Here is a 15,999-nt window from a genome sequence, read left to right on the forward strand (position 1 = left end):
CCCTGTTCCTTGTCCCCTACCTGCTCCCCCCTAAGCCCCCCCCCCTTCCTCCCTCCCTGCATTCTGAGCCGGCAGCTCCTCCTCTCCTGCCCCCTGGCCCCCCCTTACCCTGCTGCTCAGAACAGGGTGTTGGGCTCTGTGCGAGCTGGACACGTGGCTGTGCTCCCCAGCACAACACACAACCCGGTCCCTGGCCCTGCACAGTGCTGCCGGAGCGGGGCACGGGGCTGCAGGGGAGGAGGAGCTGCCGGCTCAGAATGCAGGGAGGGAGGAAGGGGGGGGAGGAGGAGCTCCTCTACAGCTGCTCCGGAGTCCAGCCCGTGACTTTCCTGCAGCCCTCCCAGCCGCTCACTCTGCTCTGCCGGGGGGGGGGGAAATCCCGGACATTTTGAGTGATTTACAAATTTTTAGCACAAAAAGGAGGACATGTCTGGGTAAATCCGGACGAATGGTAACCCTAGATAGGGGGAGCTGATAGGGGGGCTGCTGGTCCTCCCTGGTTCCAAGCCCCCACCAGCTAGCTGCAACGGGCTGCTCTTCCTGCAAGCCGTGGACAAAGCAGGCGGCTGCCAAACGACGTTAGAAGGGAGCATTGCACAACTTTAAATGAGCATGTTCCCTAATTGATCAGCAACGTAACAACGAAACAACGTTAACTGGGACGACTTTAAGTGAGGTGTTACTGTAGTTGTATGTCAGCTATTGATAAGTCACGTAAAGGTGCATTTCAAATGATATAATTCCTTCTTGTTTAGGATGCCTATTGGATAGCAATGAATAGTTCTCTGAAATGTAAAACCCTCAGTGACATCTTCCTCCTCTTCAAGAGTTCAGACTTCATTACTCGTGACTTCACTCAGCCGTAAGTATAGTTCAGACAGACAGTTTTATTAATCTGATCAAATCTAAAGTAATAGTTCTATAAATAGATCTTCTCTGAAAAGTAACTGTAAAAGGCATCGTGGAGTTTGATTCATTGTCTCTCAGTGACTTCCATAAACAACTAAAAAAATTCTTTTTTGTTTTCTAACTGCCAGCTCTGCACAAATTTGGATTCCAGGATGAGAGTGAAACCAGATTTTGTTTCTAGTGATGATGCATGAGAAAAAAGATTCTGTACGCCAAATTATCCCCTCAGCAATCCCAGGGCAACCCACCTCTCTGCTATACAAGTGTAATGAAATCGTTTACTAAGTTCCAATCAGATAAGAAGGAAATAGACTCTGTCTTACTCTCATTCTTAGCTGTGCTGATTCTGCAGTGTTAATGGGTAAAAAGCAGTAAAATATTATTTATTTATTTATTAAAGTAATGGGTTCTGACCCTGACTACATACAGAGAATGCCTTTGTGGACTAAATGCACTATTGTCAGAGTTGAATCACATTTTAATCAAGATTTTTCTCTCTCAGTTCTTTGTTGCTAGGGGTTTTTATTATTACTTGTCTTCACTGTGGTCCAGCATCACTTTCAGTCACTTCGTTTACAACTTCTAATACTTTTGGGTTCAGTATTTCTTGCTGGGAGGAAACTGAGACCTCTGCTGCTGTGTCACCTCTCCTTTTTTTCTGGAGCTCCTTGATCCCAGTTCCTTTTGTTGTATTTGGACAAAGACGCAGTTCCAGGCAATAGCATTTCTGTGGTCAAAGATAAAATTATAAGAGTACAATGGGATTAGGGGTTTTTTTTTTTTCTTTTCAATCTTCTAATTAGGAGGGGACAGTCAGTTGGGTAAGACCATTTAGCATCTGTGACCTCCAGACCTCTAAAACTTATGACTCATCCTAAATGTATTTCTTTGCAATGAAAGTGTTGTGTTTAATGAAGAGACCACTCTTTTTTTCAATTTTTACTTGAAGCTTAATTAGTGTTTAACTCCAGTTGCTGGTGCCCTGCTAAGAATAATCTTGGAAATTCTATTTAATTGTCTAGCTTAAAAAGTACTTCTTTGAAAATCAAGATCAGCAGGGGGAGGGGGAGAAAAGCCTTCCATAACTAAACTAAACCCCCAGTTTTATATATTTGGGAGGAAGCTTTATCCAATAGTTGTTGGCTGCTTACTTATTGTGGAGCTTAACAACGGTTTCAGTCCAGTAATTAAGTCAAAGCAGCTCTGGAAGTTATAATGTCCATGTGCAGTGCCCTATCCTGGAAAATTTAGGGCCAGACTTTTCCATGGATGGAGTATTAAGTTTTGTGCAATATCAGCAGTCATTGCAAACACACAACTCACAATTGTGTAGGTAAAACAGGGAATTGTATTTTTATATTATGGTAATGCCCATACCTTGCTAGGCACTGTCCAAACACTGAAAGTCATAGATTTGAAGCTTCTTAAGACCAGAAGGCACCATTGTGATAATTTAGTCTCACCTCCTGCATAACACGTCCCTCAGTTAAAATCCTGGTTCAAGTCCAATAGCTGTCATTGAATTAGACTATTAGAGCCTATTGTCTGGAAAAAAAATCCAATCTTCATTTAGATTTTGTGTGATGGAGAATCCACCGGAACCCATGGTAAGTTGTTCCAATGGTTAATTACCATCACTGTTAAGAATATGCTCCTTATTTCTAACTTGAATCTGTCTAGCTTCAACTTCCAGCCAAGAACATGGGACATGGTCCTTGCTCAGAAGCACTTATACTCTTAAAGGCTAAAAAGATAAAGGGTGGAGGAAAAGGTGATAGCATATATGCAAACGGATCAGGGTGGTGATAGCTAAAATTTTAGTGTCTTTGTTTTGATGGGAGGGATTACTCTTTGGAATTGAGGTGGGAGATAGGATGGAATTGTGAGAGTAACAGAGGAAATGGCAGAGGGAGAGGAGAACTCTATGGAAATGAGGTTGAACTGAGGAGGAAGGGAGGGAGGTTGGACTAGGGCAGTGGTTCCCAAACTTTAACAGCCCGCCAACCCCTTTCACTAAATTGTGAAATCTCGTGAACCCCCTCCTAAAAATGAATATTTTCAGGGATTTAAGTTTAAATTTCCTGGGGCTCGGGCTGGGGTTTGGGTTGCCGGCTCCCCCGCTGATGGGGGCAGGGCTCAGGCTGCCAGCCCCAACTGCCTGGCCCCGGTCTCCCTGAGGCTCGGGTTGCCAGCTCCCCCGCTGACCACTAGGAATCGGGCTGCCAGCCCCAACTGCCCGGCCCCGCTCTCCCTGGGGCTCGGGCTGCCAGCCCCGTGCGGATTGCTGGGGTTCGGGCTGCCGGCTCTCCCGCTGACCACCGGGACTCAGGCTGCCAGCCCCAATTGCCTGGCCCCGCTCTCCCTGGGACTCGGGGTGTCTGCCCTGCAACCGGGTCCCACCTGCTGTCTCCAATGCCCAGGGTCCTCTGTCCGCCATTAGTGAAATTTTTCTGGCGCACCCCTGTAACGTTCTGCAAACCCCCCGGAGTTCGTGAATCCCAGTATGGGAACCACTGGACATGGGGAATGAGCTGGGGCAGGTGAGAAGTTGCAGTAGATAGGACCAAAAGCCAGTAACAATACAGGGAATGAGGAAAAACCTATCCAGAGCCCAAGTTTTCAGAGTCAAGTGAAGATTTCTGGAGGTTGTGACAACTCTTTGACAGCTGCTCTGGCTCCTGCTGTTCAGAGGGGATGGGAGACTGCTTAGCCACATGCCTCAGTCAGGTTCCTCTCCAGCCATAAAGAGTTGGAAGACCCCGACTTAACCCGTGTGGTGCCTTCTGTTGTAGCTGGCGCTGGCTGCTTTGGGGAGTGAGACATGGGTCTGGAAGCTTCCATAGTTTTCCCAACAAGATCCTCCTAGTGACAGTTCCCCAGAGATGAGGGAAGGAGGCTGCCAAGCCTACTAAGCGCGTGCATTGTTGCCCATCGGGTGTGCAGATCTTGCAGGTGCAATTTATGTGTGATCCTTGGAAATTTCGGCCACTTAAAATTTGCTACTTGTTTATTTATAAGTCTTGGGAAAATGTACCCAGTAATTACTAGGAGGAGGACTAAATCTACTAGCTAGAGGTAGGAAATGCAAGGATGGGAGTAGCTCCACTAGCAGAGTCCAGGGCTTGTGCCTTCATGAGAAGCGCAGCTGCTAGGGAGAGGTAGGATGCTGGGATTTCTACTAGGATGTTGTCCTTAAAGGCCCCAGGCAGAGTCAATCTTTAGTATGAGCATCCAGCTAGTACATATTTTATCTTTTTTTATAAATATGAAGCTTCACACCTCTGAAATTGTTGGAAGAAGTCATCTCCCCCACACAGATCCTACTGGCCGAGTTTCTGCTATTCTACCCTTCAGTCTTCTGCAGTGTGGGAGTGGAAATGAGCAAATAAGTCTCTCCTTCTCTACTCCCTACCTAGCCTCTATTTCCAAGGTCTTCCTAGGGGTCACATTGGGAAAACAAAAATTGTGGTGTGGTTTCTAAAGCGCACCAGTGAAACTGATGCAATCCTTGTTAATTTGACATTGCTGCTGTTTGACAAAATTTTAATTAGCTGCAGAGACACGAGCTATCGGTAGTCTCGGGAAGACAACACTGCGTTGTGTGTGTAATACTAGCTTGTAAACTCCTCATGCAGGCCACATTCTTTATTCTGTAAACCACCCAGTTGTACTGTGTGTGAATGAAATGTTATGTATGTCTTGCCTTTATGTATTGCTGTAGCACACAAATGCATTGTTGTATAATTTGTATTAAAATAGCACCAGAAGTTCCAATCAAGGGTTGGGACCTAGGTTGCCATAAAACACATTGGGCTATGATGGTGCTGTGATGCACCTCTTATCAGCATTAATGCATCATCACACCTTTGAATTGGACTAGTCTTAGTGCCTTATCTCATTATAAAAGGATTTGTGGCCTCTTTTCACTGAAGTGTGCTGTAACTTGAAACACTTTACTTGAAACACTTTTTCAAATTAAATTACAAAAATCTCTTTTTTACCAAGCCTGAGTGGACTTGGGTGAGACATATTTTAGTCATGGAGCATCAAGAGTACTCAAATGAAAAATTCTATGGACCTGGCAGTATGGTTGAAAAGTTCATAGAGGAGATATAAATAAATGTAAACAACTGGATCCTATTAGAGAAGAAATTGAACAATAATGCAATTCAGTGAAAACCTGCACTATTCTCTTATTTTACAGCAAACCAGATGCTTCATGTAGAGTAGTTTTTCTAGCTTTTTCCTGTGATTTGGATTTTTCTCAGTTCACTCCTGTGTTGGACACCTCCGTATTTCTTTTCTAGTAATGCTTCTCTGTCTGTTAAGTTTGGCTATTTAATTTTAGTCTTGTTCTATTGTATTTTAAAATGGTGCCATGCCTTGGTAAGTGAGAGGACAGTATATCAAGAGGGTTGAATAATCCAACGGAGGGTTTGCTTCTATCACCACTATGCAAATGCACACATTGACATTTTAGTGCCAATCCCAGTGAGGCTGATGGAAAATGCTTTGGCCAAAGTAAACAGAAGTCACTTATGAGCCCAGGGGCTTCTTCATCGTTATTCACTATGCAGGGGATATATGTTGGCTTTGCTTTTTCCCTTAGCTCAAGGATAGACATTTAACTGTTCTTAGTAAGGACTTCATTTTAGACTCTCCATCCAGTTTGGATTTGATGGTCTCAGCCTTCTTGTATGATGACCCCAAGGCCTGGATGCTAGTTAATGGGATTGTGTCCCCTATTTTCTCATTGTATAAAGATGCCCAGAAATAAGGGGGGAGGGTTAGCTCAGTGGTTTGAGCATTGGCCTGCTAAACCCAGGGTTGTGAGTTCCATCCTTGAGGGGGCCACTTAGGGATCTGGGGCAAAATCAGTACTTGGTCCTGCTACTGAAGGCAGGGGGCTGGACTCAATGACCTATCAAGGTTCCTTTCAGTTCTAGGAGATGGGATATCTCCATTAAGAGACCTTGGGCTTCTGGGCAAATTGTGGTATAGGTAATTACAATCTGATCTAAAGACTGATCTGTTTTCAGTTGGGGAAAAGTTACACTTCACTTTCCCTCCTAAAAGCTATTTTGTAATGTTAGTGTAAAATACTGTGGTAGTTTTTGCAAGAGCAGGCTTTAGTTTGGTAATAGGGTGAATTATTGCATAGAGATGTAGATAATACGGGCAACTTTAGCCTGGGCAATTTCTGTTGATTTTGAGTAAGAGTTGTACCTAATTAAGGGCAAAATTCATCCCACCTTAATCTGTAAAGCATTTTGGCCTCCTCCTAGATGAACTGTTGTAAATAAAAGGTAGTTGAATAAAACATCCTGCTTTTAATCCAGTCCGTTCATAGCATTCCTGAACTGCTAAATTATTCATATGAACTTAGGCAGTGAAACAGGCTAAATGATTAGACTTGCTGAATCACAAGGTTGTCTCTATTAATTACGCTATTGATTAAATGCCAGCGCCATAGACCTTGGCAAGCAAAAATTAGAAATGCAACTAGCATATGGAAGTAAAATGCTGAACAGGTGAAAACTGGAGACATTGTGTGTCCTCTCACTTGGATGGGTTTGTAAAAAAAGAGAGAGAAATAGATTTGATTGTATTTAGTGGGATGCAAAAACTTTTGCTCAGTCATAAAATAACAGCCAAAAAACTTATTATACGTTTCTTTATATTTTGTTACCTTTGTGCTCCTGAACTGCTCAACTAGTAAAAGAAGCTCTGTTGTTTGGGAGGTAGTGTGACACCGAACGGACTATTGGTAGACCTGATTTCTTATCCCAGCTCTGCCCATGACCTGCTTTGTGACCAAGGGCAAATCAGCTCATTTCTCTGTGCATCTTTCCCCTCCCACCCTCTCCGTGTCTTGTTTGTTTATACCAAGCTGATTAGGTCAGGGTGGGATTGTGTTTGCGCAATCTCTAGCACAATGGAGTTCCAATTTAAGTGCTACTGTAGTACAGATCATAAATAATATACAGTCTGATTAGTCAGAACATCTTGAATATGACTGGCTGTACTTCCAATGTTTAAATGTTTGGCTTCTGACATGAAGCTGGCACTTCAATCACTTTAAAATTCTTAGATATAAGAATTTCCCTCATGGAACAGTAATAGAGTAACAAGGACTTGAACACAGCACACTGATTACAGTGCAGTCAGTGTTGTTTCTCTTTCATGTAAGCATTGTATTTTACCTAACTGATTTAACAGAAAACAGATTATTCAGGGTTTGGTGTGTGGTGTGAGCCTTAAGCCATTTATTTTTTTAAATAACCTAATGTAGTGCATAGGCAGTAAGAACTCCTCCATTTTAATGGGATTCTGTATCAAGCTGAAAACCTTGTCCCTCCTGTAAACAAAACTTTCTTGTTTTGTTTCTATCTGCCTTTCAGTAAATGATTTTAGTATATAATGGGATTCCCTCTGAGACCTTTTCCTCTTGGCTTATCCAGAACACCTTGTCCAGTTCTGAAAACAATTTATCCGGTTCTCTGGGATCCAAAAAACTCAGTTAAACTCCAGATTTTATCACTGAGATTCCTTTATTTAGCTTACAGCAAGCTATGCTGTGTTGATCTGATTCAAGCATAGGAGTGGGTATAGGGCATACCACACATCCAAAGTTATACAGAAAACCTTTTCCTTTATATACATTTACACATTGCATTGCATTTACTATACATTGCATCATACATTTTGGATTGGATTGGTTACCTTGTAGGAACCAATCCCTGTGCAGGATGCTGTGTCCAAGTGTTGTCCACACTTGACCTACTCCTTACCTCATCTCTACATTCCTAATTTATCTTGTATCAGAGGGGTAGCCGTGTTAGTCTGGATCTGTAAAAGCAGCAAAGAATCCTGTGGCACCTTATAGGAGCATGCGCTTTTGTGGGTGAATACCACGAAACATGCATCTGAAGAAGTGGGTATTCACCCACGAAAGCTCATGCTCCTATACGTCTGTTAGTCTATAAGGTGCAACAGAACTCTTTGTTGCTAATTTATCTTGTCAATTGTTAGTAAATGGTTGTTCCCCCTCTTATCTTAGCTGGCTCTCATTCTTTTCCTCCCACCTACTGATCTATTTACTTACCGTATTTAGCACAAATGTTCTGTTTTCATCCTAATGATATGTTTACCTCTCTAATTCTATCTTCCAACAAATGAGGCCTCCCTTCATATGTTAATTACTCATGTCAGACCTCTAGTAGGCATCTTTCAGTCTTGATAAACTATGGATATGTGCCCCTGAGAGAGAGAGAATTTATTCAATTATTTTATGGCAGCCGTGGCTGAAGAGACCCACCCGAGAGAGACAATCTGTTGCATCTGTCACATTTAAAGGTGGTGTTTCAACCCTTTGGGCTCTTTCTTCTGCAAGCTCTTTTCTCCTTTGCCAAGCTGGACTGCTTTCTCTCGTAACTCTTGTCCACACTGCCCTTCTGTCGGTGGTGCTGGTGCGCATCCTCACCAAGAGTGCTTCCATCGACTTAAGAGGGAAAGTGTAGGGGGCTGAGCGCCAGGGCTCTCCGCTCCACGTGCAGTTCCCCACCAGGAACAGGGCAGCCACACCAGGCTTCTCGGCTCCCTGCTTTATGTCAGCCTAACACTGTAGTGTAGATCAAGCCTCAAATTTCATATGATATACTTGAATTAGGTTAACCTACCACCTGTATTAGCAGTATTGTTAAGCTCTTGTTTCCAAAGGCTGTGGTCCTGAGTGTGATCTTCCCAGTTATTCACATCCATGTCCATTTCATTGAGGTCTCGCTTGCAGGCATCCTTGAAATGCAATTTTGGGTGTCCTTTGAGTCTTTTTCCAGATGCCAGTTTGCCATAGAGGATGTCCTTTGGGATGTTCCCATCATCCATTCGGTGCACATGCCCAAGCCAGCAGAGGCATCTTTGTTTGAGGAATGTTTGCGTGCTGGATATACTGGCCCACTTGAGCACCTCAGTGTTGGTGACTCTGTCCTCTGCAGGAGATCCCAAAGATTTGATGAAGACAATGCATATGAAAGCTGTTAAATCTCTTTTCCTGATGAGAGTATAAGGTCCATGCCTCATTCCTGTACAAAAGTGTGCTGATAACACAACAGCCTCTTGCTGCATGTACTGCTAATACAGGTGGTAGGAAGCAACAGAGGGTCCTGTGGCACCTTTGAGACTAACAGAAGTAAAGGGAGCATAAGCTTTCGTGGGTCAGAACCTCACTTCTTCAGATGCAAGTAATGGAAATCTCCAGAGGCAGGTATATATCAGTGTGGAGATAACGAGGTTAGTTCAATCAGGGAGGGTGAGGTGCTCTGCTAGCAGTTGAGGTGTGAACACCAAGGGAGGAGAAACTGTTTCTGTAGTTGGATAGCCATTCACAGTCTTTGTTTAATCCTGATCTGATGGTGTCAAACCTACAGGTGGTAGGTTAATCTAACTCAAGTGTACCATATGCAATGTGAGGCTTCGTCTGCGCTACAGCATTAGGTTGACGTAAGGCAGGGAGCCAAGAAGCCCAGTGTGGCTGCCCTGTTCCCAGCGTGGAGCTGAGAGCCCAGGCTCTCAGCCCCCCACATGTCCCCTCTTAAGTTGATGGAAGCAGTCTTGGTGAGGACACGTACCACCAGCCGAAGAAGGGCAGTGTGGACATGAACCACTGCAGTAATTACTGAGGTGGTTGTAAGTCAACCTTACATAGGTTGACTGATGTTTATAGTGTAGGCATGCCCTTAGACATTTGGAGATATTTTTCGGTTCGGTTTTCCATCATTTCTGTAAACTTAAAAGAATGTTTGGTGCAAGGCCCTTTTTGAGTGGCATATGAACCACCTCCTCCAACTTGCCTCAAGTGCTTAAAGTAAAAATCTCTAACAATTAAATCCAAGGGTAGAGAAAAAGGGCCTGATCGAAAAGCCTGTTCAAGTCAGCGGGAAGACTTGTGTTCAGGCTTTGGATCAGACTGGAATGCTGTAGTATTCTTCAGGTACAAAATAACGGTTACAATTTTCATTACAACGTTGCTGGTTTGTTTTATTATCCACAAGAGTAATTACAGTGATTTGCAAATCAATTCATGGCTCCTTTAGTGTGATGTATACTGCAGGCATTGTAAATCCTGGTAAATCACTTCACTCCTTTTTATGGGCAAAGGGTGAGCAGAATTAAACAGCATATATCTGCTCAATGCAGTGATGTGTTTTAGCAAGTATGTGCCAGTGGGGATTCGTATACTTGCGAAATATACCAAAAGGGATCTTTCTCCTGTTTACCTGTAAATAAGATTTCAATAAATAAAATGGAGACCAACCATATTTCACGAATGCGCTATAAGCTGTGCGGGTTAGGTCTTTCAGCCCCTGCTAGTGTCTGAAACATAAGTTCTGACACAGTTTCAGAACTAGGATCCCTGGCATCTCTTAATTGTGCATGTGTGCAAATTATTTGCTGCTGTTCCCAGTGCTTTTAAACCTTAACAGTGTTTAGGTTAGAGGAACTCTGCTCAGCCTCTTGCTTCCAGTGTTCAAGGAAAGCCTCATCTGTCACAGATCAGTAATTGGATGGCTTTGGCTCTGCCTGTTAACACTCAGTACCACAATAAGTTTGGTATAAAATAGGCAGTGATAACACTTAATAGAATGAATACATTCAAGATGGTCTTCAGGGCTAGCGGTGCATTATCTTGTGGGAAACATCCATGGCAATTTCCAGCAGGAGAGAGAAGGATTCATAGATTTTTTTTTTTTTTTTTTTAATTTCACTTTAGCTTTGACTGGACTCAGTTGTGTTTCATTCTGAACATAAGAATGTCCATACTGGGTCAGACCAATGGTCCATGTAGCTCGGTATCCCGTCTTCCGTCAGTGGCCGACGCCAGATGCTTCAGAGGGAATGAACAGAACAGGGAAATTATCAAGTGATCCAGCCCCTGTTGTTCACTCCCAGCTTCGGGCAGTTAGAGGCTTAGTATAGTGGCTCTCAACCTTTCCAGACTACTGTACCCCTTTGAGGAGTCTGATTTGTCTTGCGTACCCCAAGTTTCACCTCACTTAAAAACTACTTGCTTACAAAATCAGACACAAAAATACAGAAGTGTCACAGCACACTATTGCTGAAAAATTGCTTACTTTCTCACTTTTACGATATAATTATAAAATAAATAATTTGGAATATAAATATTGTACTTACGTTTCAGTTTATAGTATATAGAGCAGTATAAACAAGTCATAGTCTGTATGAAATTTTAGTTTGTACTGACTTTGTTAGTGCTGTTTATGTAGCCTGGTGAAATACTAGGCAAATCTCTAGATGAATTGATGTACCCCCTGGAAGATGTCTGCATACCCCAAAGAGTACATGTACCCTGGTTAAGAACCATTGGCTCAGTACACCCAGAGCGTGAGGTTGCATCACTGACCATCTTGACTAATCGTCTTTGATGGACCTACCCTCCATTAACTTATCTAATTCTTTTTTGAACCCCATTATAGTTTTGGCCTTCACAGTGTGCTCTGGCAACGAGTTCCACAGGTTGATTGTGCATTGTGTGAAGTGAACTTCCTTTTGTTTGCTTTAAACCTGCTGCCTATTAATTTAATCAGGTGACCTCTGGTTCTAGTGTTATGGGAAGGGGTAAACAACACTTCCTTATTCACTTTTCTCCACACATTTCATGATTTTATAGACCTCTACCCTATCCCCCCTTACCTTACTTGTCTCTTTTCCAAGCTGAACAGCATCAGTTTCCTTAATCTCTCCTCATATGGAAGCTGTTCCATCCCACTACTAATTTTCGTTGCCCTTCTCTGCACCTTTTCCAATTCTAATATATCTTTTTTGATATGGGGCGACCAGAACTGCATGCAGTGTTCGAGGTGTGGCTCAGCAGACACTCCTGATCATTTTGACACTGTGTCCTAGTTGCATTCTGTTGTCTATCAAGCATTTTGCTGGTTTGCTGAACTTGGTACCTATATTCAAGGCAGCCTACAGGTGCTGAAGGTGGGATGCAAGGTTTTTAATTCCTGCCTTAAAGGGAGAGGAGCAGTAACATCTCTTAGTCTCTGCCAAAGGCACCAGAGGGGCACTTAAACTTGATCCATTTTAGGACTATTCTTGCCAACTTGCCAGGTCCCCAAGGACTGCACCAAACTGGCATAGAAAGGAGCAGCTTGCAGATACCCTCATTTCAAATATTGAGAGATGCAGTGGAAGGGAGCACTGAGGGAGGGAAGTCAGTATCTCATGTGCTGTAGTATATATTAAAGCATATACTCACTGGGTTTTCTCCATGGTAGCAGCCCACAGCAGGCATTATGGGGTACTTGTACCCTCATATCTCGACGACTGGCTCATGGTGGCATGATCCAAACGAGAAGCTCAGATCTCAATCTCTATGTTGCTGGGCCTCCTTTCTTCTATAAGGGTCAGTATCAATACCAAAAAGTCAACTTTAAACCCTACACAATGCCTAGACTTCATAGGGGCCATCATCAACTCAATCACGGCTCAAGTCTACCTACCACAAGACAGGTTCCAGACTCTGCAAGAGCTCATAACTCATGTAGTCAACAGTCTTTCAGTCCCGGCCAGGACTTGCCTCTCCCTCCTGAATCACATGGCCTCGTGCACATACATCACTGCCTTCGCTCCTCTTCACCTTCGCTGCCTCCAGAGGAGGTTCCAGAAAGTTTACTCGCCTATTCATCACACCATGGGCATGAGGCTCACAGTTTCCCCCCAAGGAAATCTTATCCCTTCACTGGTGGAGAGAACCTCGTCAAGTCTGCATAGTGGCTCCACTTCCTGCCTTCCTTCCCCAAGGCGGTAGATCTGTTGATTTGTTGTGGAGAAGGAACTGGAGACGCGGTTGGTCCGTCCCGCCCGTTGTCACTGCAGATGAAACCCTGAGACCAGTCAGGATGCGTGCACGGACCAACGGACATTACCTTTAAATTCTCCAGTTCTAGACACATGGTACGCATGTGTAAACCCTCAGTGGAAAGCAGATAGGGACCACGCATCTTGAAGAACCTCCACTTACAGGTAAGTAACCTCCTCTTACTTACTTAATCTGTACTGAATTTGGATAAGTCTTGTCACTTTTGGGAGGGCACTCAGTTGTTACCCTTTTAACCAGCTTGTCCTCATGGTTGAGCTGTTCACCGAATGGTAGGCATTTTACTAACAGCTCATATGAGCTCAAGGGAGCTCTACTTTTAGAAAGAGGACATACTTTTGTTATCATTCCTTTGAAAGTTACAGGATTTATTGTAGTGTTCATAATTTGGTGAAAATATAGAGATTACACAATAGTTGGCATTGGGATAACTGCTTCTATTCTTACTGGCTAATGAACGAAGGAATAAGAGACTAACTCACAAGAGAAAAAGCTTTGGTGTCTGCCTACAGATATCTAATGTGTGTGAATAACATGGGAGCAGGGATATTTTGGGTTTTTGTTTGTTTCTGTCTTTTAAGATCTGTTCTTCTAAATGCATTATTTATTGTTGTTGACTCAGAAAGATGCCATGCTCTGGTATAGGCAGTGGCAAGTTAAACTACTTTGCTTCTCCCATTGATGGAAAGGAAAAGTAGATCCACTGTTGCTGTAAGAATCATGGTGATATTGCTTTGTTCACTGAAAGGTGTATTGCTTTAGAAAGTTACCAGAGAAAGGTACTTGAAGACATTTGCTCCAAGTAATGTAATGAAACTAGAACATCAAAGTGCGTGCTATTTCTGTGTCAGTGCAATTATGCCAGGATAACTATTTAAGAGGAAGGCAAAGTGTAGTTATCGCAGGCAAATAATATCTTGGCAATGAAGAAGTACTTTGAAGGGACACCATCAATATAAGAGTCATACATGATAAACAAATGCATTTCTCTGCCACTAATAAATTCTTAAATCATTAAGAGTACTTGTCACTTTTTTTGTACTGTTTATCTTTTTGCATTTCTCTCAGCGTGGTCAATGAAAATCCAAGAAAGTCAGTTTTACTTTGAGGTTCTTAGTGCTACAGTGTTGATGTTCCAACCATTCCTGAGGAAATATCCATTGTTAAAAAGCAATGGTTTGGATGAGAATGTTGTGTGTGGTTGTAGAAACCATTCTATTGGTTGAAGGTTGCTCTGACACAGTTTAACTTTGACTCAAATCTAACTTGATAGTGTCTCCTTTTTAAAATAATTTTCTCCCTTTTCTCTAACCTGTCTTAAGTTAACTTCTCTATGAAGTTCATGCCCAAGCAAGGCTTCTCCTTAATATACAGTAAAAGAAATGGGTGATAGGTGATCTCTGTGGGTCATGTGAGTAACTGTCCGGGTGTGCCAAGGAAGAGGCATTTGCCAGTGGCATACCCATACTTGTTGTTTACTTCTAGAGTTAAAATCTCTTAGAAATGCTTAACAATGCCTTTGCGATGCATGGTTCCAGTTTGTAATGCTTGCTCTGAATAAAAACAGTTTTATGTACAATAGATCTTGACAACATAATTTATTTTTCCAGATTTATTCACTGTACTGATGATACCCCTGATCCTTGCTTGGAATATGAGGTAAGACTCCTCTCCTGGCTCTAGATAATTTAAATATCTTACCCTTGAGAAGGCTGATACTTATGCTTGGATGACACCAAGAAAACACTTTAGTGCTTGTAAAAAATAAATAAATAAAAATGCCAGACTAATCGTTATGGAGACTGACGAGCATCTCTCTGCTTTTCACACACCAGATACATTGCAAGCAGTGGCCCTGCAAGCTTCGTAATACTCTCCCAGAGCATGTCAACTTTGACCTGGGAGGGGAAACTTGAATGGCTGAGAGAGTTATTCATTCTCTAAATGGCCTATTTTAGTCCTTAGCCTTACTGCCAGCGGAGAGGCCAATTGAGGTGGCTTTACGTTGTCCACTGAGAACAGGACAGAGGCACCAACTCCTTTTGCCTAGACTACAGAGTAATCAGAATGACTTGGTCACTGTTGAATGTACTGCATTTGAACCACTGACGTAGGCATAGTGCATTAGTGATCCCTTTAAGTATTAAGTTGAAGTATCTTCGGAGTCCATTGTATTGAATGAAAAGCTAGGTAAGTAAATCTTGCATTTAGCTGTGGTGACTGTTCGGATCTTATGCACTCATTAACAGTGGCTTATTTTTGAACAATGGCAGAGTCCTTAAAATTGCTACTGAGGTATTCTTTTAAATCCCATGGCAGAGCCTGAGTCTTAAAACAGTGTTCAAGTACATATCTGTGAAATGCCGTGCTTGTCTTTAAATGTTTATTGCTTTTCATATTTGAGTTCTGTGCCATGCTAGTGGAGTATAGCGAGAGAGATCCAATGGGCAAAATTATGGTGTATTAGAGAGGCAATTTTGTTTTTACATGTATTTGTCACAGATAAAGAAATAAGTGACAGGATAAGATTTCAAAGAAATTTGGCTTATTTGCCAAGATAATTACACCCATTACAATTGTGAGGGGGTTTTCCCTTGTGTTAAGAATATCCTGTGATATTTTTCTTAATAGCAGGTACTATCTTAAGACCAAAATATGTGTTTATTGACAAAAAGTCATATTTTGACATGTTGTATTTTTTTTCCTGTAGCTTGTGCTTCGAAAATGGTGTGAATTAATTCCTGGGGCAGAATTCAGATGCTTTGTGAAAGAAAACAAACTTATAGGTGAGTATCTTCTTAAAGACTCTGTAGTATTCACTGGGGTATCTAAAGTTTGCTCCTATTCCTTTAAAAACAGTAGAACATGGAAACCTTTCTTCCCCTATCACAACACGGTCTTCATAGGATTCTTATTCCTTCTTGCTTCCATCTATATTTGTTTTACCTTTGGGTTTAAATTTTTTTTCCTTCTGTCATATTAAACATGATAAGTTAAATTCTGTTCTGCATTAAATCCAACAGCCTGACAACATATTTATGCCCAGCAGGATGGTGGATATATCCTTGAAATCTGTGGATAGGCTGTGCAGAAAGCCACCACAAAGAATTAGGTTTTTCGGAGTGGTCATCTAAGGTATGGCTCACATGTTCAGGGCTCTAATCTGGCCATGATCCTATAGTTAAAAG

The 15,999-nt window shown here is 42.4% G+C and overlaps 1 protein-coding gene across 1 annotated transcript in view; it reads left to right on the plus strand.

Annotated features, from left to right (window-relative positions):
• The window catches only part of CDC123 (cell division cycle 123), a 73,987-nt gene that overhangs the window by 19,554 nt on the left and 38,434 nt on the right, over positions 1–15,999 (plus strand). Inside the window, exons 6-8 of the mRNA XM_034764909.1 lie at positions 756–862; positions 14,422–14,470; positions 15,522–15,597. Of these exons, the coding sequence (XP_034620800.1) occupies positions 756–862; positions 14,422–14,470; positions 15,522–15,597 (232 nt within the window). The remainder of the gene's footprint in view (positions 1–755; positions 863–14,421; positions 14,471–15,521; positions 15,598–15,999) is intronic.

Source organism: Trachemys scripta, chromosome 1 (genome assembly GCF_013100865.1).
Source record: "Trachemys scripta elegans isolate TJP31775 chromosome 1, CAS_Tse_1.0, whole genome shotgun sequence".
NCBI lineage: Eukaryota > Metazoa > Chordata > Testudines > Emydidae > Trachemys > Trachemys scripta.